The 26,850-nt window shown below is 35.5% G+C and overlaps 1 protein-coding gene and 1 non-coding gene across 2 annotated transcripts in view; both read right to left on the bottom strand.

Annotated features, from left to right (window-relative positions):
• The window catches only part of LOC149077988 (solute carrier family 60 member 1-like), a 40,270-nt gene extending 34,926 nt beyond the window's left edge, over positions 1–5,344 (bottom strand). Inside the window, exon 1 of the mRNA XM_089241547.1 lies at positions 3,935–5,344. Coding sequence (XP_089097673.1) covers positions 3,935–4,335 — 401 coding nt within the window. The 5' untranslated portion in view covers positions 4,336–5,344. The remainder of the gene's footprint in view (positions 1–3,934) is intronic.
• An 18,447-nt stretch (positions 5,345–23,791) lies between these two features.
• TRNAR-ACG (transfer RNA arginine (anticodon ACG)) lies at positions 23,792–23,864 on the bottom strand. The gene has a single exon. It is a non-coding gene; the product is annotated as a tRNA-Arg (tRNA).
• Between the last annotated feature and the right edge of the window lie 2,986 nt (positions 23,865–26,850).

The following is a 26,850-nucleotide window of genomic DNA, read 5'->3' on the forward strand; positions in this document are numbered from 1 at the left end:
CCTGATGTAAACATTCCTCTGAGGAATTTCTAGCAAATTGGCTTACATGCAAGACACTCACGGGCGTCGGAACTGTTTCGAACCATACGAAATTTCGATTTCTGAATCATTCCTGAGAGGGGGTTGCTCGAGCACCCACGGTAATTTGTCGGCATATTAAGGTCACTCAAGTGGCTCGCGATACATTTACAGTTCAGTTAAACGGCCCGCGACATGGTTTCGAACCAATAAAGTGGCCCGCATTCTCCTAAAGGTTGAATACCCTTGCTTTAGGACAACAGAATTACGTCTTTCCCCCCCCCCCCCATTTATACTACAAATAATTCTAAATAATCGAGCATGGTAAGCAAACTGAGGGTTATACAGTTGAATCCCGTTATAACGAACTCCAAGAGACCGGAAAAACCACTTCGTTATGAAGGAATTCCAGGTTTTTGCATTGTTCCTATGTAAACTTATCAGGGGAATTAGGAAAGTGTTCGTTAAAACGAGATTTTTCGCTATAACGGGATTCGACTGTAGCTATATTCCCTCCTCCCAGAAAAGTCATGTTGTTAACACTCACGGAAGTGCGGATACCATATTCAAAAATGAGCGATTCTTGTCCTAAAGTTACCCCGGTTTACGGTACGTAATTTAACTTCATCGCTGGCAATACTGAGAAATGCCCACAATGTTTTGAGTAACGATTGATTTTTTCGCCCCCATAAACCTTTCATTTATGAGAGATCAATAACAAATAAGGCTGTTGTTAAACCGGATTAATGAATAATGACACTTTCAACGACACTTTGTGACACCCTTCAAGTTACTCCAGACACGTCCCGATATAATATATTTCCCTCTTTGGAACTTTTCTATTTATTCTGTCTTAATAATCATGAATAAAGATGGCGGCTCGAGACGATTATTCCGCGGCCATGAGTATAATTCGTGTAAGAAAGCGTTATATGGAATAATTTCCGTTTTCATTATTATTTCCTCGTTTGTGTATTCTCGATTGATTATGCAATGCCGGGAACTAATCAGCTTCGACGTCAGCTATAATTTGTTTGTGTGTATATACGGGCCAGCGTGAGTCTTAAGCATTGCTGAAAACAGGTCCATGAAATACAGCGAAGCCTCGATATAACGATACTCTGCGGACCAAGAGAAAATACCGTTGTAGTGGAGGATTATCGTTATATCGAGAGGAAACATTATCATCACGTGGCACCAAATTTGTGCTGTTGTTGGCATCTTTTCTAAATCCGCGTTTTTAGTACCATCAGAAATCGAGCTTTAAAGTATTTATTCCCCCTCGGAAAACCGTAATTAATTAGTCAAATCCCGTTTTGACGAATACTGTTATAGCGAAAATCTCGTTTTAACGAACACTTTCCTAAACCCCCCAGATAAGTTTACATAGGGACATTTTTAAATAACCTGGAATTCCTTTATAACGAAATTCCGTTATAACGAAGCGATTTCTACGGTCTCTTGGAGTTCGTTATAACGCGGAACGACTGTAGTTGATTAATAAAATTCATTCGGATGCATTGCTCCTGTAAAGAAATATACCGATTTGCACTTTTGTGTCTTACAGCGGTTTCAAAATTTCTTTAGAAATATCGTTATAGAGGGATTTATCGTAGCAAAAGATATAGTTGCGTCGACAGGTGTTTAATATACAGTCGAATCCCATTATAACGAACTCCAAGAGACCGGAGAAATCACTTCGTAATAACGAAATTTCGTTATAAAGGAATTCCAGGTTTTTGCATTGTTTTTATGTAAACGTATCTGGGGAATTGGAAAAGTGTTCGTTAAAACGAGATTTTTCGCTATAACGGTATTTTTTAAAACGGGATTCGACTGTATTAGCAATTACAAACAAGATTTGGAAAACTATCGTTGTAGAGGAATTTATCGTTATATCGAGCATCGTTGTAGAGAGGTGTCACTGTACTTCCTTAGCGCTTTTCGGTGATCCTGTGGTGCAAAATACCGATGTACTAAGACGCATTCAGAAGACCGAAAACAAGCGACGAATTTCAAATCAAATTCCAAACGATTTTGCGCAAATTCTTAAAAAACATCGTTGCAGCGAGTTAAAAAAAAATCTCAAAAATATCGTTATAGAGAGATTTATCGTAGTAAAGGATATCGTTATATCGAGAGGGGTTTAACATTAGACTACAGGCAATTCCAAACAAAATTTGAAGGAGAAAAAAAATACATCGTTGTAGAGGGATTAGTCGTTGCAGCGAGGTTTCCATATATGTGGGAAACCTCGATACAACAGGTGGTGAGAAAGCTTGAGGAGAATAGACAGAGATTTCGACAGTAATAACAGAAACAAGAATGTGGGGCATTTTGTGTGGCCCTCATCTAGTGATTTTTCTGGAACGGGTCAAAAATGAAGGCAAATTAAGACTTGGGTTTCTTGCCCTGTCGATCTCTGGCACATCAGAGAAACAGGTTTAAAATTTATTTATTTTTAATAAAAATCGGCTCGTTATACAGTCCAATTCACATTATAACGAACTCCAAGAGACTAGAAAAATCAGTTCGTAATAACGAAATTTCGTTATTAAGGAATTAAGGTTTTTGCATTGTTTTTATGTAAGCACATCTGGGGGATTAGAAAAGTGTTCGTGAAAATGAGACTTTCGCTTTAACGGTATTCGTTAAAACGGGATTAGACTGTACTTCCTCTTTACAGGATAAGTGTCAATAATGATGACTCTCCTGAACAAGAACTGTGAATTGAGTTACCTTGCATAATTTAAGAACTGTAAATCAACGCTGGACCAAAAAACTGTACAATCTTTTTAAAAGCGGGAAGCATGGTCACGTGTACATTCCGCTTGGTGAACAGTTATGTGGTTTTGCTCCAGGGTTCTATATGGTAAAAGCTCTGTCAGCCTCCCGCAAGAGTCTTCTTTAGGGGTTGTACATGGGGCTTTGCAGCAACCGGGTGGCAGGCAGGTAAGCTTGGGCCGCCTCTGGGTGTGTGTGTGTGTGTGTGAATGTTTTCAAGTGCGCTTCCATGTGCATTCAAATTATGAATGAATGGCACACATGGGGTTGAATATTTGTCCCGTTGTAGGTCTGTTTGTTGCTCTCTGCAGCGTTATCTCTGACTTTTTAACGGGAAGATCGGCTCGTATGTCGTGCCTCGAAGTTGGGAACCACAGAGAAACAACTTCAGCCGGCCACCACAATGGGGTTCAAACCCACCCGGATCTTCACGCTGCCCACAGCCATAGGCGGAGATAGACCTGGAAGTCTGGGAGGGGGGGCACACGGTCATTATTGCTGGGGGGGGGCACGATGATGTCAATTCATATATACATTAGATCAGTCGACTCCACCTTTGACTCTGGGGGGGGGGCAATGCCTCTCATACCCCCCCCCCCCGCGTATCTCCACCCATGCCCACAGCCTTTAGAATCGGTTGTACAGGGAATCCGGAAAAAAAAACGTTATAGGTATATTTTACATAGGCGGAGTCAGACTTGAAAGTCTGGAAGGGTACTATGATGATTGCTAGGAGGACATGATGATGTCAATTCATATACACGCATATGCATTAGATAAGTCGGGGAGGTGCACCCCATGTCAGTGCCGTGTTATTGCATGGGGCCCACCGGGGCATGGCTCGGGGGCCTCAAGAGAAGAGAGACCCTCACAAAAATGAAATTTGGTTGAAATTTTCTAGAATTTACCTGGTAGGGCCTCAGAAAAACCCCTTGGCCCGGGGGGGGGGGCCATGATCCTCTCAAGACGGCCCTGCCCCAGGTTCCCCCGTATCTCCACCCATAATATTTAAATGACCATCTCTAAGGTTTTATCTCTTCTGTCAGAGTGGTCGTACTAGAAAAATGCCCGTGTCAATAGGTTTCAAATAGCCATATAATAACAAATATTGGCAAAAGGAAGTCGGACTCACCTTCTGAGTATCAGTCCACCGCACGCGGATCCCAGGAGCACGAAGAACGTCTGGCTGAAGAACACCCACGACATGGTGGCGAAGACGGTGCCCGTCTTGCATCCCAAGTCCAGCAGCGTCGGTCCGAGGAAAGCGACGCACATACCGAACGACCAAAAAACCAGGCACAGGGTGACCGTCGAATGCTTGTGCTCGCAGAACAACTTCCAGTAATACTCTTTCCGGGACACGGTCCCGGCACTGGCGAAGGTCGCACCCCTCAGGGTGCTGCTCAGGTCCATCTTGGATCCCGCAGACTTCATACCGACGCTGTTACCACAACCACCCACGGTGAGGTTCTGGTTATTGTCACCACCTTTCGATTCGGACATCACAAGGGAACTCGACTCGGTAGTCGACATATTGTAAGCCTATTATATATACTCTACTAATTGTTAACTATAATTCAGAAGAATAATCTATTATGTCCAATTGATGTCTAGAACTCGATATCAGACATTAATACTGAAACCAATCGGGACGTCACATCTGAAGAACAGTCACAGTCACTGCGTGGGTGGCGTGACAATCATCCGTGGCATCCATCACGCATCACAGAGAGTATCAATACATATATCGCTTTCCTTGAATTATCTATACATTGAGGTAAGGCTAGGGTTATTGCTGAACCTTCCAGGACGAATCTTCGATATGCTTGAAAGGGGAGGCGGGGGCGGATTCACTCAAGATTATCTACCATATTGTACTGTATATTATGTATATATATATATATATATCATCTATAATAATCAACAACTCACTAATGGGATCAATGATTGTAGAGAGAATAATCAATTCTATAATCCTAATAATACTTGGATGTATCCTTTAGCACCATCACCATGATTGTCACTGAACAACATATGGCGTCGGAGAGGTCCTCGAACGTCAACTTCTTTTGAAAGTTCTGCGTTTCCACCGTCGATTGTTATCGCGATAATCCGATATCGGCAAGGGATAATCCGAGGCTAACGTAGATTTTAATCCGAGCATTTTTTCCCACTATATCGATAATGTCTAAACTAAATTATTATTTTTTAATTAAATAATGCGTACCTTCACGGATAGTGAACCATTCTAGGAGCAAAATATTGATGATTCCTACAAAGAGCAAAAAAAATTTCTCACTGAATGACGGAAGAGGGAATTATCACGGTAAATATTTTCTTAAGGTTGTTGTTGTTGTTGTTGTGATAACAACATTATCGGGACATGCCGCCGCTGCCGAGCACCAATTCAGCAATATATAGTTATCATTATCATGCTGGTTTTTTTTTAATATTAAGTAGTACAAGTCGACCTCGAGAGAGCAAGAGAGAGGGAGAGAGAGAGAGAGAGCTCTTTCCTCGGTGAGAGCTGCTCTCGTTTTGTGCAGATGCAGCGGAAAGGCGATCGATAAGAAAAGGCGACGAAGGTTTTTATTTATAGTCACGTGACTGTCCTTCGCCGCCCCCCCCTCCTTCATTCGTTGCCTAGCAACGGCGCTGCATAGTTATTATACTATCACTACGGTACTCACTATTTACTGAAATTTCAATGCTCGCGTGTATGTGTGTTTAATACAGTACTTATAGTCATTTACGATAGTTTGCGGGTGACCTCTGGTTGTAAAACGCTGCACGGCCTGTCGTGTAATGGCCCCTCACGATATGGGGGCCCCCGTTCACTGTACAAACCTCGGTGCCCCCTCCCTCATGGCCCCCACATCCTGTAGCGGGGCTCCTAGGCTGGGATCTTTTGTGGGCCCCTCGGTCAGACTTTTAACGGGACCCTTCTGTAGTTAATTTATAACGTGAAAAATAAAAAAATTGTGATAATCGTCCCGGGCTCCAGGGCTAGAGCCCTGTCAGTCCCCCCCCCCCATCCCCGGTTGAAGAGCTTGTATAATCTTGCGGGGTTGACAAGGGTTTAGATCAGGCAAGGCCGCCCTTATCAGACACGGGGCCCGGTGCGGAAATAATTTCGGGGCTCTTTGGCGACGATTTTATATGTTTTGTGGGGAGAGGGAATAGGCATTCAAAAACATTCACGTATTATCACGGAATATACAGGAATGCTGAAAAATATCTACTCACCAAAAAAAATTCAGAATTAATGAGAGAGAAAAATCCCAGAATTGAGGAAAATTCATAAAAAATTAAAGTTTAATGAAAAATTATTTCTTTCTTAAAATCAGGAATTATTTCTTTCATTTGTTCTAGGATTATTTCTTTCAATGAATATGGAATGAATCACTTTCTTTCAATGAATATGGAATGAATAACTTCTTTCAATGAATATGGAATGAATAACTTCTTTCAATGAATATGGAATGAATAACTTCTTTCAATGAATATGGAATGAATAACTTCTTTCAATGAATATGGAATGAATCACTTCTTTCAATGAATATGGAATGAATCAATTCTTTCAATGAATATGGAATGAATCACTTCTTTCAATGAATATGGAATGAATCACTTCTTTCAATGAATATGGAATGAATCACTTCTTTCAATGAATATGGAATGAATCACTTCTTTCAATGAATATGGAATGAATCACTTCTTTCAATGAATATGGAATGAATCACTTCTTTCAATGAATATGGAATGAATCACTTCTTTCAATGAATATGGAATGAATCACTTTCTTTCAATGAATATGGAATGAATAACTTCTTCAATGAATATGGAATGAATAACTTCTTCAATGAATATGGAATCCCTTCTTTCAATGAATATGGAATCACTTCTTTCAATGAATATGGAAATGAATCACTTCTTTCAATGAATATGGAAATGAATCACTTCTTTCAATGAATATGGAAATGAATCACTTTCTTTCAATGAATATGGAATCACTTCTTTCAATGAATATGGAAATGAATCACTTCTTTCAATGAATATGGAAATGAATCACTTTCTTTCAATGAATATGGAATGAATCACTTCTTTCAATGAATATGGAATGAATCACTTCTTTCAATGAATATGGAATGAATAACTTCTTCAATGAATATGGAATAACTTCTTTCAATGAATATGGAATCACTTCTTTCAATGAATATGGAATGAATCACTTCTTTCAATGAATATGGAAATGAATCACTTCTTTCAATGAATATGGAAATGAATCACTTCTTTCAATGAATATGGAAATGAATCACTTCTTTCAATGAATATGGAATGAATCACTTCTTTCAATGAATATGGAATGAATCACTTCTTTCAATGAATATGGCAATGAATCACTTCTTTCAATGAATATGGAATGAATCACTTCTTTCAATGAATATGGAATGAATCACTTCTTTCAATGAATATGGAATGAATCACTTCTTTCAATGAATATGGAATGAATCACTTCTTTCAATGAATATGGAAATGAATCACTTCTTTCAATGAATATGGAAATGAATCACTTCTTTCAATGAATATGGAAATGAATCACTTCTTTCAATGAATATGGGATTAATCACTTCTTTCACTGAATATGGAAATGAATCACTTCTTTCAATGAATATGAAATGAATCACTTCTTTCAATGAATATGGAAATGAATCACTTCTTTCAATGAATATGGAAATGAATCACTTATTTCAATGAATATGAAATGAATCACTTCTTTCAATGAATATGGAATGAATCACTTCTTTCAATGAATATGGAATGAATCACTTCTTTCAATTAATATGGAATGAATCACTTCTTTCAATGAATATGGAATGAATATGGAATGAATAACTTCTTTCAATGAATATGGAATCACTTCTTTCAATGAATATTGAATGAATCACTTCTTTCAATGAATATGGAATGAATCACTTCTTTCAATGAATATGGAATGAATCACTTCTTTCAATTAATATGGAATGAATCACTTCTTTCAATGAATATGGAATGAATATGGAATGAATAACTTCTTTCAATGAATATGGAATCACTTCTTTCAATGAATATGGAATGAATCACTTCTTTCAATGAATATGGAATGAATAACTTCTTTCAATGAATATGGAATGAATAACTTCTTTCAATGAATATGGAATCACTTCTTTCAATGAATATGGAATGAATCACTTCTTTCAATGAATATGGAATGAATCACTTATTTCAATGAATATGGAATGAATCACTTCTTTCAATGAATATGGAATGAATCACTTCTTTCAATGAATATGGAAATGAATCACTTCTTTCAATGAATATGGAAATGAATCACTTCTTTCAATGAATATGGAAATGAATCACTTCTTTCAATGAATATGGAATGAATCACTTCTTTCAATGAATATGGAATGAATCACTTCTTTCAATGAATATGGCAATGAATCACTTCTTTCAATGAATATGGAATGAATCACTTCTTTCAATGAATATGGAATGAATCACTTCTTTCAATGAATATGGAATGAATCACTTCTTTCAATGAATATGGAATGAATCACTTCTTTCAATGAATATGGAAATGAATCACTTCTTTCAATGAATATGGAAATGAATCACTTCTTTCAATGAATATGGAAATGAATCACTTCTTTCAATGAATATGGAAATGAATCACTTCTTTCAATGAATATGGAAATGAATCACTTCTTTCAATGAATATGAAATGAATCACTTCTTTCAATGAATATGGAAATGAATCACTTATTTCAATGAATATGAAATGAATCACTTCTTTCAATGAATATGGAATGAATCACTTCTTTCAATGAATATGGAATGAATCACTTCTTTCAATTAATATGGAATGAATCACTTCTTTCAATGAATATGGAATGAATCACTTCTTTCAATTAATATGGAATGAATCACTTCTTTCAATGAATATGGAATGAATATGGAATGAATAACTTCTTTCAATGAATATGGAATCACTTCTTTCAATGAATATGGAATGAATCACTTCTTTCAATGAATATGGAATGAATCACTTCTTTCAATGAATATGGAATGAATCACTTCTTTCAATTAATATGGAATGAATCACTTCTTTCAATGAATATGGAATGAATATGGAATGAATAACTTCTTTCAATGAATATGGAATCACTTCTTTCAATGAATATGGAATGAATCACTTCTTTCAATGAATATGGAATGAATAACTTCTTTCAATGAATATGGAATGAATAACTTCTTTCAATGAATATGGAATCACTTCTTTCAATGAATATGGAATGAATCACTTCTTTCAATGAATATGGAATGAATCACTTATTTCAATGAATATGGAATGAATCACTTCTTTCAATGAATATGGAATGAATCACTTCTTTCAATGAATATGGAATGAATCACTTGTTTCAATGAATATGGAAATGAATCCCTTCTTTCAATGAATATGGAAATGAATCACTTCTTTCAATGAATATGGCAATGAATCACTTCTTTCAATGAATATGGAAATGAATCACTTCTTTCAATGAATATGGAATTAATCACTTCTTTCAATGAATATGGAATGAATCACTTCTTTCAATGAATATGGAATGAATCACTTCTTTCAATGAATATGGAAATGAATCACTTCTTTAAATGAATATGGAAATGAATCACTTATTTCAATGAATATGGAATGAATCACTTCTTTCAATGAATATGGAAATGAATCACTTCTTTCAATGAATATGGAAATGAATCACTTCTTTCAATGAATATGGAATGAATCACTTCTTTCAATGAATATGGAAATGAATCACTTATTTCAATGAATATGGAATGAATCACTTCTTTCAATGAATATGGAAATGAATCACTTATTTCAATGAATATGGAATGAATCACTTCTTTCAATGAATATGGAAATGAATCACTTCTTTCAATGAATATGGAATGAATCACTTCTTTCAATGAATATGGAATGAATCACTTCTTTCAATGAATATGGAAATGAATCACTTCTTTAAATGAATATGGAAATGAATCACTTATTTCAATGAATATGGAATGAATCACTTCTTTCAATGAATATGGAAATGAATCACTTCTTTCAATGAATATGGAAATGAATCACTTCTTTCAATGAATATGGAATGAATCAATTCTTTCAATGAATATGGAAATGAATCACTTATTTCAATGAATATGGAATGAATCACTTCTTTCAATGAATATGGAAATGAATCACTTATTTCAATGAATATAGAATGAATCACTTCTTTCAATGAATATGGAAATGAATCACTTCTTTCAATGAATATGGAATGAATCACTTCTTTCAATGAATATGGAATGAATCACTTCTTTCAATGAATATGGAAATGAATCACTTCTTTCAATGAATATGGAATGAATCACTTCTTTCAATGAATATGGAAATGAATCACTTCTTTCAATAAATATGTTATTAATCACTTCCTTCACTGAATATGGAAATGAATCACTTCTTTCAATGAATATGGAAATGAATCACTTCTTTCAATGAATATGAAATGAATCACTTCTTTCAATGAATATGGAAATGAATCACTTATTTCAATGAATATGAAATGAATCACTTCTTTCAATGAATATGGAATGAATCACTTCTTTCAATGAATATGGAATGAATCACTTCTTTCAATGAATATGGAATGAATCACTTCTTTCAATGAATATGGAATGAATCACTTCTTTCAATGAATATGGAATGAATCACTTCGTTCAATGAATATGGAATGAATCACTTCTTTCAATGAATATGGAATGAATATGGAATGAATAACTTCTTTCAATGAATATGGAATCACTTCTTTCAATGAATATGGAATGAATCACTTCTTTCAATGAATATGGAAATGAATCACTTCTTTAAATGAATATGGAAATGAATCACTTATTTCAATGAATATGGAATGAATCACTTCTTTCAATGAATATGGAAATGAATCACTTCTTTCAATGAATATGGAAATGAATCACTTCTTTCAATGAATATGGAATGAATCACTTCTTTCAATGAATATGGAAATGAATCACTTATTTCAATGAATATGGAATGAATCACTTCTTTCAATGAATATGGAAATGAATCACTTATTTCAATGAATATGGAATGAATCACTTCTTTCAATGAATATGGAAATGAATCACTTCTTTCAATGAATATGGAATGAATCACTTCTTTCAATGAATATGGAATGAATCAATTCTTTCAATGAATATGGAAATGAATCACTTATTTCAATGAATATGGAATGAATCACTTCTTTCAATGAATATGGAAATGAATCACTTATTTCAATGAATATGGAATGAATCACTTCTTTCAATGAATATGGAAATGAATCACTTATTTCAATGAATATGGAATGAATCACTTCTTTCAATGAATATGGAAATGAATCACTTTCTTTCAATGAATATGGAATGAATCACTTCTTTCAATGAATATGGAATGAATCACTTCTTTCAATGAATATGGAATGAATCACTTCTTTCAATGAATATGGAATGAATCACTTCTTTCAATAAATATGGAAATGAATCACTTCTTTCAATGAATATGGAATGAATCACTTCTTTCAATGAATATGGAAATGAATCACTTCTTTCAATGAATATGGGATTAATCACTTCTTTCACTGAATATGGAAATGAATCACTTCTTTCAATGAATATGAAATGAATCACTTCTTTCAATGAATATGGAAATGAATCACTTCTTTCAATGAATATGGAAATGAATCACTTCTTTCAATGAATATGAAATGAATCACTTCTTTCAATGAATATGGAAATGAATCACTTATTTCAATGAATATGAAATGAATCACTTCTTTCAATGAATATGGAATGAATCACTTCTTTCAATGAATATGGAATGAATCACTTCTTTCAATGAATATGGAATGAATATGGAATGAATAACTTCTTTCAATGAATATGGAATCACTTCTTTCAATGAATATGGAATGAATCACTTCTTTCAATGAATATGGAATGAATAACTTCTTTCAATGAATATGGAATCACTTCTTTCAATGAATATGGAATGAATCACTTCTTTCAATGAATATGGAATGAATCACTTCTTTCAATGAATATGGAATGAATCACTTATTTCAATGAATATGGAATGAATCACTTCTTTCAATGAATATGGAATGAATCACTTCTTTCAATGAATATGGAATGAATCACTTCTTTCAATGAATATGGAATGAATCACTTCTTTCAATGAATATGGAATGAATCACTTCTTTCAATGAATATGGAAATGAATCACTTCTTTCAATGAATATGGAAATGAATCACTTCTTTCAATGAATATGGAAATGAATCACTTCTTTCAATGAATATGGCAATGAATCACTTCTTTCAATGAATATGGAAATGAATCACTTCTTTCAATGAATATGGAAATGAATCACTTCTTTCAATGAATATGGAATTAATCACTTCTTTCAATGAATATGGAATGAATCACTTCTTTCAATGAATATGGAATGAATCACTTCTTTCAATGAATATGGAAATGAATCACTTATTTCAATGAATATGGAATGAATCACTTCTTTCAATGAATATGGAAATGAATCACTTATTTCAATGAATATGGAATGAATCACTTCTTTCAATGAATATGGAAATGAATCACTTCTTTCAATGAATATGGAATGAATCACTTCTTTCAATGAATATGGAATGAATCAATTCTTTCAATGAATATGGAAATGAATCACTTATTTCAATGAATATGGAATGAATCACTTCTTTCAATGAATATGGAAATGAATCACTTATTTCAATGAATATGGAATGAATCACTTCTTTCAATGAATATGGAAATGAATCACTTATTTCAATGAATATGGAATGAATCACTTCTTTCAATGAATATGGAAATGAATCACTTTCTTTCAATGAATATGGAATGAATCACTTCTTTCAATGAATATGGAATGAATCACTTCTTTCAATGAATATGGAATGAATCACTTCTTTCAATGAATATGGAATGAATCACTTCTTTCAATAAATATGGAAATGAATCACTTCTTTCAATGAATATGGAATGAATCACTTCTTTCAATGAATATGGAAATGAATCACTTCTTTCAATGAATATGGGATTAATCACTTCTTTCACTGAATATGGAAATGAATCACTTCTTTCAATGAATATGAAATGAATCACTTCTTTCAATAAATATGGAAATGAATCACTTCTTTCAATGAATATGGAAATGAATCACTTCTTTCAATGAATATGAAATGAATCACTTCTTTCAATGAATATGGAAATGAATCACTTATTTCAATGAATATGAAATGAATCACTTCTTTCAATGAATATGGAATGAATCACTTCTTTCAATGAATATGGAATGAATATGGAATGAATAACTTCTTTCAATGAATATGGAATCACTTCTTTCAATGAATATGGAATGAATCACTTCTTTCAATGAATATGGAATCACTTCTTTCAATGAATATGGAATGAATCACTTCTTTCAATGAATATGGAATGAATAACTTCTTTCAATGAATATGGAATCACTTCTTTCAATGAATATGGAATGAATCACTTCTTTCAATGAATATGGAATGAATCACTTATTTCAATGAATATGGAAATGAATCACTTATTTCAATGAATATGAAATGAATCACTTCTTTCAATGAATATGGAATGAATCACTTCTTTCAATGAATATGGAATGAATCACTTCTTTCAATGAATATGGAATGAATCACTTCTTTCAATGAATATGGAAATGAATCACTTCTTTCAATGAATATGGAAATGAATCACTTCTTTCAATGAATATGGCAATGAATCACTTCTTTCAATGAATATGGAAATGAATCACTTCTTTCAATGAATATGGAAATGAATCACTTCTTTCAATGAATATGGAATTAATCACTTCTTTCAATGAATATGGAATGAATCACTTCTTTCAATGAATATGGAATGAATCACTTCTTTCAATGAATATGGAAATGAATCACTTCTTTAAATGAATATGGAAATGAATCACTTATTTCAATGAATATGGAATGAATCACTTCTTTCAATGAATATGGAAATGAATCACTTCTTTCAATGAATATGGAAATGAATCACTTCTTTCAATGAATATGGAATGAATCACTTCTTTCAATGAATATGGAAATGAATCACTTATTTCAATGAATATGGAATGAATCACTTCTTTCAATGAATATGGAAATGAATCACTTATTTCAATGAATATGGAATGAATCACTTCTTTCAATGAATATGGAAATGAATCACTTCTTTCAATGAATATGGAATGAATCACTTCTTTCAATGAATATGGAATGAATCACTTCTTTCAATGAATATGGAAATGAATCACTTCTTTAAATGAATATGGAAATGAATCACTTATTTCAATGAATATGGAATGAATCACTTCTTTCAATGAATATGGAAATGAATCACTTCTTTCAATGAATATGGAAATGAATCACTTCTTTCAATGAATATGGAATGAATCAATTCTTTCAATGAATATGGAAATGAATCACTTATTTCAATGAATATGGAATGAATCACTTCTTTCAATGAATATGGAAATGAATCACTTATTTCAATGAATATGGAATGAATCACTTCTTTCAATGAATATGGAATGAATCACTTCTTTCAATGAATATGGAAATGAATCACTTCTTTAAATGAATATGGAAATGAATCACTTATTTCAATGAATATGGAATGAATCACTTCTTTCAATGAATATGGAAATGAATCACTTCTTTCAATGAATATGGAAATGAATCACTTCTTTCAATGAATATGGAATGAATCAATTCTTTCAATGAATATGGAAATGAATCACTTATTTCAATGAATATGGAATGAATCACTTCTTTCAATGAATATGGAAATGAATCACTTATTTCAATGAATATGGAATGAATCACTTCTTTCAATGAATATGGAAATGAATCACTTATTTCAATGAATATGGAATGAATCACTTCTTTCAATGAATATGGAAATGAATCACTTATTTCAATGAATATGGAATGAATCACTTCTTTCAATGAATATGGAATGAATCACTTCTTTCAATGAATATGGAATGAATCACTTCTTTCAATGAATATGGCAATGAATCACTTCTTTCAATGAATATGGAAATGAATCACTTCTTTCAATGAATATGGAATGAATCACTTCTTTCAATGAATATGGAATGAATCACTTCTTTTATTAAATCTAAAGTTATTTTCATTTTTTCTGCAGTTATTTGTGTTTTGCGATAGTTACTTTCATTCCCGGCATAGTTGCTGCGAAGTTATTTCATTACACTACATAGAAGTCTTCAACCCGTGGCCCGCGGGCTCGCCGACGACACTTAAGTGCCCTCCCTTCCTCCTGCCCTCCCCAAGCCAAGACACCTATTAGTAAAAAAAATGAAATCAGCATTCCACTATGTGTGGAACTATGATCGCAATTCTCATTCGTTTCGGACATTCTTTCCAATCGTGTGAACAGTTTGTATATCTACAGAAGAATCAAATCTTGACCAGAATTGTTACTGACCAGTTTTCACTTTCCATCAATAAGAGAATAATTTATGAAAATTTTCTGAATTTCATCAGAATTTTTTTTTTCATCAATAGTGGTCCGGGGGGGGGGGGTCAAAGCTTGGAATAAATTTGTTGAGGAATTTGCTATTCGAGACGATGAAAGGTGGATTTTTTTTCATCAAATTTCGGAATTTCTAATTTTTTTTAAATTTCTTTACATTAAAATTTTTATTTTCGTCTACGGGGGGAAGGCGCACGAGCCCCCTATGCCCTCCCTGCCACGTACGTTTCTGATCCCCCCCAATATGTGTTAGGAGGTATGAGTGTGTTGGGGGCAGTGCTGACGAAATTTTGCTGGCAAGGGGGGGGGGGTCAAAAATAGCCAAAAATTTGCTGACGTAATACTTGAACGGCCCCTAAGAGGTGATCTAATGCTTCCCGCATTACATTGCAAAGCAATCCTGTGGAAGGATCTAATGAACAAATGGCAGCAGAGGTGGGATGACAACACAGAGCCCGGTCGATCAAACTATAGCATCCTGCGACATGTAATGCCTTGGAACCATAAATGGTCATGTGAGATGATAATGTTCGTTACGGGCCATGGTCCGATTCCGGCTAACCTTCATATGTTCAAATCAATCCCCCAGTGATAAATGTGCATGTTCGGCCATAGGTATGCCTCTTTACTACGCAACTCTATGCCCCAAGACAACGGCCTGCCACTTCAGAGAGCCACAGCTGAACATCTTCAATACCTTGGCTTGACCTTTCTGAAGAGGGAAGATTCAAAAAGTAAGATACGTAGACTGGTCTGCTTTCTAGAGCAGCACCCTGAGGATATCAGAGCTACAGCCCCGGAGCAGGAACCAGATAGAGAGCCACCTATGTCTGTTAGGAGATCTGCTAGAATAAGATGTCAACTACACCCAGACAGCGATCTCATACATCTGTTTAGAGAAGAGGAAGAAGAGCCACAGTAGTGTTGAGTCAATACTATGATCCACGCGGGTTTATCGAGAAGCTGGATATAGGCAGCAATTGCTGACGAATGTCTTTGGACTGTCAAACCGAAAGATACCCAGGCCACATCGCCATATTCCAATATCGGCTCATTGTCCTCACGGACTGGATACCTCTGGCAATTTATTCATAAAAAGCATACATTACAAAATATACATTACAATCACAACAACTATAAAATCATAATCTAAGTATAAAATCATAATCTAAGTATAAAATCATAATCTAAGTATAAAATCATAATCTAAGTATAAAATCATAATCTAAGTATAAAATCATAATCTAAGTATAAAATCAGTTGCGAGATGTCTTTGGACCAAATCAAACCACGCGGTGCAGCGATTGGATCATCCCAGCTGCAGATTGGCAGTTTCATTGATTGGGAGTAACTGATTCAATGAAAATCCCTGAAGAGATAAAATTTTATCAAGAACTATTCTCGATTATGACGATATAATCTGCGATTTATAATTGTGATTTAGTTACATGAATCACCATTTTTCGATCATAAATTTTATACTTGTTTACTGGCGATGTGCGTAATGGCACCTGCCCATGTACGTAATATATCTTTCTCAAGCTCAATAAATGGTTAGTTTCCCCGAAGGCACCCGAGTCCTCAGGGACAATTTGCTTACATCACCGAGTGTGACAGAGCCTGGATGTCTCTCAGTTCCTATCACTATCACCAATCGTCTCGAAGAAGTACGTTTGATCAAATTTAACTACATTTGCCACTTTTACCGGCGATTATACACATTTCTCAAATAAAGTTGGGAAGTGTTATGAATATGGAAAAGCTTTCATATAACCTTCCTTCTCTTCATTGAAAAAATTAATGATTTCCACCCATACATGATACACATATACCCTACACATATTTTGCAGTAAAAATCAAATGAAATTTAAAACGTTCATAAACAACATTATCAGTCTTGTAATGTGTTGACTTTCTTCACGAGTTGTAAACAAACAGAACCCCATTCGAATCACACGCAGTTATGTTAAGTAATTAATTGACGATTTGTCATATATACTAACACGAGCTTGGGATCAAACATAATCTTAGTTGAATATGATGAATTCTCGCTTTATGACCAAAAATTAATAAATTAGTGTTTGGAAGAACAATTTTCAGTTAGCTTGATTTTACTGTCCTTACTGAAACATTAAAACCCTATTCCACACGGGACCGGGGATCAGAAAAGTGCCCGTTAAAGGGAGGTGTCCGTTAGGGGAGGTTCCACTGCAGTCATTTATAATAGTTTTTTTTTGACGGTGACCTTTCGTTATAGCTGTCTTGTAATAGTTCCCACAAGGAAGTGGAGGATGGGGGGGGGGGGCATAGCTCTAGTCCAGTGGCCCACGGGGCCACGAGATAGACATTTTTTTCTTCAACTTTTATTATTATTATTATTTAATAAATACCATGTTGAGGGTTGGAAGTTGGATTTAGAGGGCCCAATTTCATAGGTGGAGATTGACTTGGAAGTCTGGGGGGGCAAGGTCGTTATTGCTGGGGGGGGGGCACGATGATGATGATGTCAGCTCATATATACATATATGCATTAGATCAGTCGACTCCACCTGTGACCTTGGGGGGGGGGGCAATTTCCCCCATGCCCCCCCCCGTATACCGCCCATGCCCAACTCTGTCTCTCTCTCTCTCTCTCTCTAAGGCCGGTGGAGTCTTAGTGGGTCACGCAACAGGGACGCGGGCCAGGGCCGTCATTTCAACTTTTTCCGGGGGGGGGGGGGCCAAAGCACATGTACTCAATGTATGTGTATATATATATATATACCATTTTTAGTGTATTTTCAGAAGCCAGGTGGGGGCAACGCCCCCCCCTCCCCCTAAATGACGGGCCTGACGCGGGCCCAATGTCCCCTGAATTTTAGAAGGCTTTCACTGATTCTGAATTCTGTGGTGTTTGGTCAGAACTCCAAAATCACATTTTTGAGATATAAGCATTTTCATTGTCATTTAGAAATCAGAAATAAAGCATAAACACAAATACAAATGAAAATATCATACATCAAACGTTGTTTAGCCGTACGCACGTATTTTGTGCATTTATCTCACTCCTAATTAGTTATAATTAGCAAGACTTACCACTAGATCAAAAAGCCATTTTTTTGGAGATATCATGTTCTGACCAAACACCACAGAATTATTCGTTCATCCTGAATTTTCCCTAACTCCCGAATTCATTTTCTTCATTAATTTCGGGGTTTTAAATTTTTTCAATAATTTATAATTTCATTAGTTCCGGAATTTTCATCATCGCTTCCGTTTTTCTTAATACTGGAACTCCATTTCTTTCATTATATATAAAAATATTTTTCACAAAACCTGAAATTATTTCTTTCATTAGTTCTGAAATAATTTTTAACCAAAAAAAAAGCAATAGTTACTTTAATTAGCACTGCAATTTTTACTTTCTTTAGTCCTGAAATTATTATTCATTAAATCTGGAATAATTTCTATAATTTATTGCAATTATTTCTTTCGTATAGTCTCAATTATGTTGTTTTCTTGCCTCAATTATGTTTTTGTTTTTTTAAGTTTCAATTATTTCTTTCCTAAAGTCTGAATTATTTCTTATTTCAAATGCTTATTTCATTAATGAGTTGTAAACGGTTTCTGGGTTGGCAAATAGACAATACTTGATGTTTCTTTCATTAGTTCTGGAATTATTTCTGCCATTGGTACTGCAATTTTCCATTTCATTAGTTTTGGAATTTTTGCTTTCATTAGTTTTGCAATTCTTGCTTTCATTAGTTTTGGAATTTTTGCTTTCATTAGTTTTGCAATTTTTCGCTTTTATTAGTTTTACAAATTTTCGCTTTCATTAGTTTTGCAATTTTTCCTTTCATTAGTCCTGAAATTATTTTTCGTTAACAAAAATCTCGAATCATTTTCACACCTTTAAATCTGGGGTTATTGCTTTCATTATTGTTGCAATTGTTTCCTTCATTAGTATCGCTATCATTGTTTCTTTCATTAGTATTGCTCTATTGTTCTTTCTTTCATTAGTATTGCTCAATTGTTCTTTCTTTCATTAGTATTGCTCAATTGTTCTTTCTTTCATTAGTATTGCTCTATTGTTCTTTCTTTCATTAGTATTGCTCTATTCTTCTTTCTTTCATTAGTATTGCTCTATTGTTCTTTCTTTCATTAGTATTGCTCTATTGTTCTTTCTTTCATTAGTATTGCTCTATTCTTCTTTCTTTCATTAGTATTGCAACTGTTTCTTTCATCAGTTCTGAAATTATATCTTTCACTGAATCTGGAATTATTCCTTTTACTAAAAATGAAATCATTTTTTATCAAATCTGGAATTATTTCAGCAATAGTTTCTGTCATTAGTTTTTCAATTGTTTCCTTCATTAGTTGATGGATTATTTCTTCCATCAAATTTGGAGTTATTTTTGTTACTTGTTCTGGAATCATTACTTTCCTTAAATATAGATTAAATTCTGTCATTCAGTCTGGAACAATCCATATCCTGCACCAACAGGGCCGCCTCTAAGTATATAATCGAGGGAATTTTCTTACCCTGAAATTAATTTTTCCATTGATTTGAAATTTTCTTGAAGTCTGTAATTATTATTTTCCCGTTAATTTTGGATTGTCATCTCTCTACAAACTAGAGTTTCCCACGGGGGGGGGGGGGAGGAGATAGAATCCTCCGGTGTAACATAAAATCCTATGCGTTGACGTTATTCGTTGAAGTTGAGGGGCGGGGGGGGGGGGGGGGTGAGATGCGAAGGAAAAAACTCTGAACAAAATTTGCATTTGTTTTGTTTATCGATTTTTTTTCTCTTTTAAAATTCTAAAAAAATTTCTTTTTTGAATTCTCAAATTTTCTTTTTTGAATTCTCAAATTTTCTTTTTTGAATTCTCAAATTTTCTTTTTTGAATTCTCAAATTTCCTTTTTTGAATTCTCAAATTTTCTTTTTTGAATTCTCAAATTTCCTTTTTTGAATTCTCAAATTATCTTTTTTGAATTCTAAAAAAATTTCTTTTTTGAATTCTCAAATTTTCTTTTTTGAATTCTCAAATTTCCTTTTTTGAATTCTCAAATTTTCTTTTTTGAATTCTCAAATTTCCTTTTTTGAATTCTCAAATTATCTTTTTTGAATTCTAAAAAAATTTCTTTTTTGAATTCTCAAATTTTCTTTTTTGAATTCTCAAATTTCCTTTTTTGAATTCTCAAATTTTCTTTTTTGAATTCTCAAATTTCCTTTTTTGAATTCTCAAATTATCTTTTTTGAATTCTAAAAAAATTTCTTTTTTGAATTCTCAAATTTTCTTTTTCGAATTCTCAAATTTCCTTTTTTGAATTCTCAAATTTTCTTTTTCGAATTCTCAAATTTCCTTTTTTGAATTCTCAAATTATCTTTTTTGAATTCTCAAATTTCCTTTTTTGAATTCTCAAATTATCTTTTTTGAATTCTAAAAAAATTTCTTTTTTGAATTCTAAAAAAATTTCTTTTTTGAATTCTAAAAAAATTTCTTTTTTGAATTCTAAAAAAATTTCTTTTTTGAATTCTCAAATTTTCTTTTTTGAATTCTCAAATTTTTTTCGTTGTAATTCTAAATTAAAAGAAAATTCCCAGAGAATTATCAAGAAATATTTATGTTTCCAGAATTGATGAAAAAATCTTTATATTTCAAAATTAACGAAAATTATTTATGTTTCAGAATTAATTAAAATATTGAATGTTTTGAAAATATTAAAATATATTAAAATTGATGAAAAATATTTCCAAAGACGAGGAGTGCGTATTTACAGAACTCCGGCTTCTAGTGCTCTTTTCTGTTATCCGACCACCCTTCCACCACATTAAGCCAGATATTGTCGGGAGTTTACTGCACGATATGAAATATTATCATTCCCCCCCCCCCCCCCCCCAAAGAGTCAAGGCCGGGATTACACTACAAACGTTTTACAAATTCTTTTATAAAACTTCACAAATATAACCAATAAGCTGATCGGTTTCATTAGCTCGATTGTAATCGATAAGCTTATTGGTGGCATTTCTCAAATTTTATCAAAGAGGTTTCACAAAACTTTTAAAGTGTAATCCCGGCCTTAAACCGGCATTACACTTTAAAAGTTTGATAAAATATCTTTTACAAAACTTGAAAAACCAACCGATTTACCCATTGATTACATTCGCCCGAATGTAAGCGATACGCTTATTGGTTGCACTTTTGAAGTTTTAGAATAGTTCTTTTAAATGACTTGAAAAATGTAACCAATAAGATCATGAGTTGCATTTGCTCGAATGTAAGCGATATGCTTATTGGTTGGATTTTCCAAGTTTTATAAAAGAGCTTTTATCAAACTTTTATAGTGTAATCTCAGCCTCAGAGAGATTCATATCTATCGAGAAACCTAATATATATACTGAAAAATATCAAGGTGGAGGAAAACCATCAAAAGCGAAGGAGAGGAAATAAAAACCTGCTTTTGGAACTGAAAAACCTTGAAATAGATGCGATGAACCTTGATGTAATATCCTTGGATATCCCTAAAAAACACCTCCAGGCCAAAAATCGTGTGAAACTGGGCCTTTAGATGCGTTAATTACATCTACTGTATCCAAGGTGCCTACCAGAACCCATCTTAGGCCGGTATTACGCTATAAAAGTTTGATAAAATCTCTTTTATAAAACTGGAAATACCGAACCAATAACGTTATTGGTTACATTCTAGAAAATGCAACCGGTGGCCTTATTGGTTGCATTTTTTCAAGTTTTATAAAAGGACTTTTACCAAACTTTTATAGTGTAATACCGGCCTTAAGAGCATTATGGGCTACCGGGCATACCGAATTTTTTACGAGGTTATAAATTTGCGATTTCCAATTTTAAATGCTTACATTCGAAAATTTTAATCGGGTCTCATTTTCACGAGGCACCCCGGCCTTGCCCGGGGCGAGCCCGTGGGTTAAGACCGTACTGGTGCTGACATGAGGAAAACATTGTGGGGGGGGGGAGGCTCCCCCAGCGCGACCCAACCCGCAAGGGTAAAAGGCTTATATCCCTGGAGGGACAATTTGCCAATTATTGCCAAAAGTAAGCAAGTTGTTCTAACTTGTGCTTAAAACCACAGAAAAGTCGCCAATCATGTTAATGAAGCTTCGAGAAATGACCACTTCAAATTGCAATGAATTTAAAAGAAAGACGAATGTGTGTGAGATGAATATTTCTTGTTTGTAATCGTAATTATCGTAATATAATTTCTGAGTTGGAAAGATCATTTCAATCGTTGATTCATGGGCGGAGATACGGGAGGGGGGGGGGGTCTTGGGCGGGCCCAGAGTCAAAGGTGGAGTCGACTGATCTAATGCATATATGTGTATATGAATTGACATCATCATCATCATCTTGCCCCCTCAGCAATAATGACCGTGCCCCCCCCCCAGACTTCGAAGTCAATCTCCGCCTATGCGTTGATTTGAAGAATAAAAATTCAAGTTGACTTCGTTGAAAATACGTGAAAAACCGGGCCAATTTTGATTTAAAAAAAATCGGGACAGTCAGAGAAACAGAAAAAACCGGGACTGTCCCGGGAAATACGGGACGAAATACGAAATACGAATGGGGATTTCTGGCAGTACCTGTCATAGATGACACTAGCTGCCCTCATGTCGGCCCGCGGGGGGCTAGAAATACGGGATGTACGCAGGGCCGTCTTAAGATAGCATCATGGGCCCCCGAGCCAATTGGTTTTTCTGAGGCCCTACTTGGAAAATTCTCGAAAAATTCAATTAGTCCTTATTTTTGTGAGGACCCCCTCTTCTCTTGAGGCCCCCCGTACCGTGCCCGGGTGGGCCTATGCGTTAAGACGGCACTGGATGTACGATCAGCCCGTATATGATTATTTTTCAAGTTGTAGCTGTGTTTTTTGTTTATATTTGTAAACATTATGTATAGATGGCGGTACTGTGCAGTTGTTGAAATTACAGCTGATATTGGGAGGTTGTTTTTATCTATTCCCCCCCCCCCCTTATTTGTTTACTGTCAAAAATAAAATTTTAATGTAATCGGTGTTTTGATGAAAACTCTGTTTCCTTTTAATGAAAACTCTCTTATTTCCTCATTGAAGTGTCTCATGAATTTCTGAACCTTTGAAGGTCCGTTCAAAGATTTGATAACCACAGACCAGACCAAAATTAAATTTTGGCTGATTCCCAGCCCTATGGGCCGCCTGTCAACATAAAAGCTGGCCATGAAGGCCTATGAGGAAAGGGAAGAGTGTCTTCGGACATGAAGGACCAGAAAAAAAAAAAACTTGACCACGAGCCAGCCAGGATTCGAACCTGGAATCTTCTGATCCGTAGTCAGACGCGTTATCCGTTGCGCCACTGGCCCACATGCTAGGACGAGACTATTTATAATCAGTTAACGATCAGAATTAACAATAGCTCGCGATTAATATGGTATTGAATGTTACCATTATTTTGCCTGGAAGCATATTTCGCAAATGCACCGCGAATACGCGATTTTTTTTTCCACACAACCAGTGTCGTTGCTTTAGCCCCTAGGAATATTCTCGTAACTCTACGAGCTTTTCATTTTCCGTACCTGATCGTGATGTGACCATACGTCCCGTATTTTCCGGGACAATCTGTTTTTTTTTTTTTTTTTTGTTAGCCGTTCCGACTTTTTGGAAAAAGTGTCCCGGTTTTTTTCCCGTTTTTTTACTCGAAACCTATTTGAATTTTTATTCTTTACTGAAGTCAAAGATTGAAATTATTTTTCAAACTCGTAAATTATATTATGATAATTACAACTATAAAATAAGAATACCATCTCCCACACATTTGTCTTGGTGAAAGTTTTTTCGTGGAATTCATTTTAATATACTGTAATTTGCAGTAATGTTTCATTTCTCCCGTAATTTCACCAATATTTGGCAACTATGTTTAGTTTTGGCGTCATTTGTGGCGATAATTGGCAATGACCCGTATTTTCATCAAAAGTGTCCCGGTTTTTCCCGTTTTTTTTTAGGTCTACTTGAATTTTTATTCTTTATTGGAAAAAAAAGACCCCCCTCTTGTCATCAAAAGTCAGCAAATCGGAATCCCCACCACCGATGATGACGTAATACTTGAACGGCCCTGAACGTTATATTTCGTGGAATTCATTTTGATTCGCTTCAATTTTCAGTAATGTTTTGTTTCCCGCCATTGTGACTTTTATTTTTAGGAATTTCATCAAAATTTGGCAACTTCTGGTGTCATTTTTGGCGATAATTAACGATGTTCCGTATTGTGCGAGACACAAAAGTATGGGGGGCTAGTGCTTCGTTTGCTCATGCAAAAATCTGGTCCAGACTTAACTAATCTAGGGGTCATTCGAGTATTACCTCAGCATCGATGGGGGGGGGGGGGAGTTGGTGACTTTTGATGACAAGGCGGAGGGTAAGGAGGTGGTTTGAACGATGCTTACATCATCATCCAACCTTTACGAAGATATGAAATATTCTTAATGACATCTTATTCTGTCCGCCAAAAACGGAAAAACTTCCGATATAGTTATTGGGCACCTGAACTAGCATTGTCCCTATTTTATAAGTCCCCTACAGAGCCACTTTAGTGATCTCTACATGTTTCACGGATCCTTCAAGTGCTCTGGAAATGTGTCCGGGAGGACACGTTGAGAGGAAATTCACACACTACATGGGAGGAGATACGGGGGGCGTGGGTTGCCCCCCCCCCAGCGTCAAAGGTGGAGTCGACTGATCTAATGTATCTATGAGCTGACATCATCATCATCATCGTGCCCCCCCCAGCAATAATGACCTTGCCCCCCCCACTTACAAGTCAATCTCCACCTATGCCCGCGAGTGTCGCGGGTTACTTAAGTGATCTTTGAGGTCTACTTCAGATCTGAAAATGTGCCACGGGCCGCTTAAATGCTCTGGAATTGTACCACGGGTCACTTAAGCGATCTGTAAAAGTCGCTTAGTTCATTTTTACGAAATCAGATTTGAGGTGGCTATCCACATTTATCGCGCGGATCATGGGTTTAGCCGAAAAGCCTCCTAGATACTACTAGCATCTAGGGCAGTGATTCTCAACCTTGGCAAGCCCGCGGCCCGGTTTCATTCCATTTTTATGAGTGGAAGGCCCGGTCAAACACAAGACCAACGGAAAATGAATGAGGAGAAATGAAACCGCTGATCACTCGCGGCTCGGTATGAATGATGTCAGGGCCCGGTGGTTGAGTAACACTGATCTAGGAGGCTTTGGCTATTAGCATATACTGCTTAAAGCAGTGATGTTCAACCTTTCTCGAGTAGCGAGCGCTTCGTATGTCCATCATCAAGCGAAGAGTATCCCTGACGGCTAAAAATTTTAATATTTGAATGAAATTTTTGCGGGGTGTTTAATTGAAGCGTTGATGAAGAGTGCTCGCAAGCATGAAATCGGTCACGAGCACTGAGCACTCTTGGTGCTCTCGAGCAACGGGTTGAAGGTGTCTAGCTTAGAGGGTGGGTCGCAAACGAATTTCTTAAAGAGAAATTCTGAGCTTTTAGCCTTCAAAACCAGCATTGGGAATTACAGAGACTGATTATAATAACCTCATATGAAAATAATTTCCTTCCGAAATTTTAACTTTGTTTTTTAAATACCTTTTACATGAAAAATATAAATTTCTGATCGTCCACACGGGGGTGGCTCGTGCTCCCCCCCCCCCCCGCGCTACATCTCTGATCCCAATATGCGTAAGGAGGGGGGGGGGAAGAGCTGACGAAATTTTGCTGAGGGGTCATTCAAGTATTACGTCAGCATCGAGGGGGGGGGGGGTGTTCCGGATTTGCTGACTTTTGATGACAAGGGGGAGGGGGAGGGGGTTTGAAGGTTGCTTACGTCATCAACCACCCCTTTTTGAAGATATGAAATATTCTAAGCTGCTGACGGGAGGGGGGGGGGTCAGTGTTTTGCTGACGGGGGGGGGGGAGACGGATCAAAAATGGCTGAAAATATGCTTACGTAATACTTGAATGGCCCCTGACGGGAAGGGGGGGGGGGTTAAAAACGGCTAAATATTCGCTGGCGTGATACGTGAACGCCCCCCCCCCTCCCTCTCCCCGAAATGCTCCGCTTGCTCGTGCGAAAATCTGGCCCAGACTACGCTAATGTATCACAATTCAAAAAAAGCCCGTCTATAAAAATCTCTCTGAAAAGTAGTCACAAAACAAAAAATTCTAGGGGAGAAAAAAAATGGCAACATCAACACACACGCACACACCAGAGATGGGGCGTATGCACGCTATGTTATGCAAATTTTAGACGGTCACGTGGGTGTTGGGGGAAAGAACGAAAAAAAAAAAAAACAAAGCAAGAAAAAA

The sequence above is a fragment of the Pholcus phalangioides genome, unplaced genomic scaffold (genome assembly GCF_987345545.1).
Source record: "Pholcus phalangioides strain wild (caught in Gottingen) unplaced genomic scaffold, Ppha-v1.0 ptg000014l_1, whole genome shotgun sequence".
In the NCBI taxonomy this organism is placed as follows: domain Eukaryota; kingdom Metazoa; phylum Arthropoda; class Arachnida; order Araneae; family Pholcidae; genus Pholcus; species Pholcus phalangioides.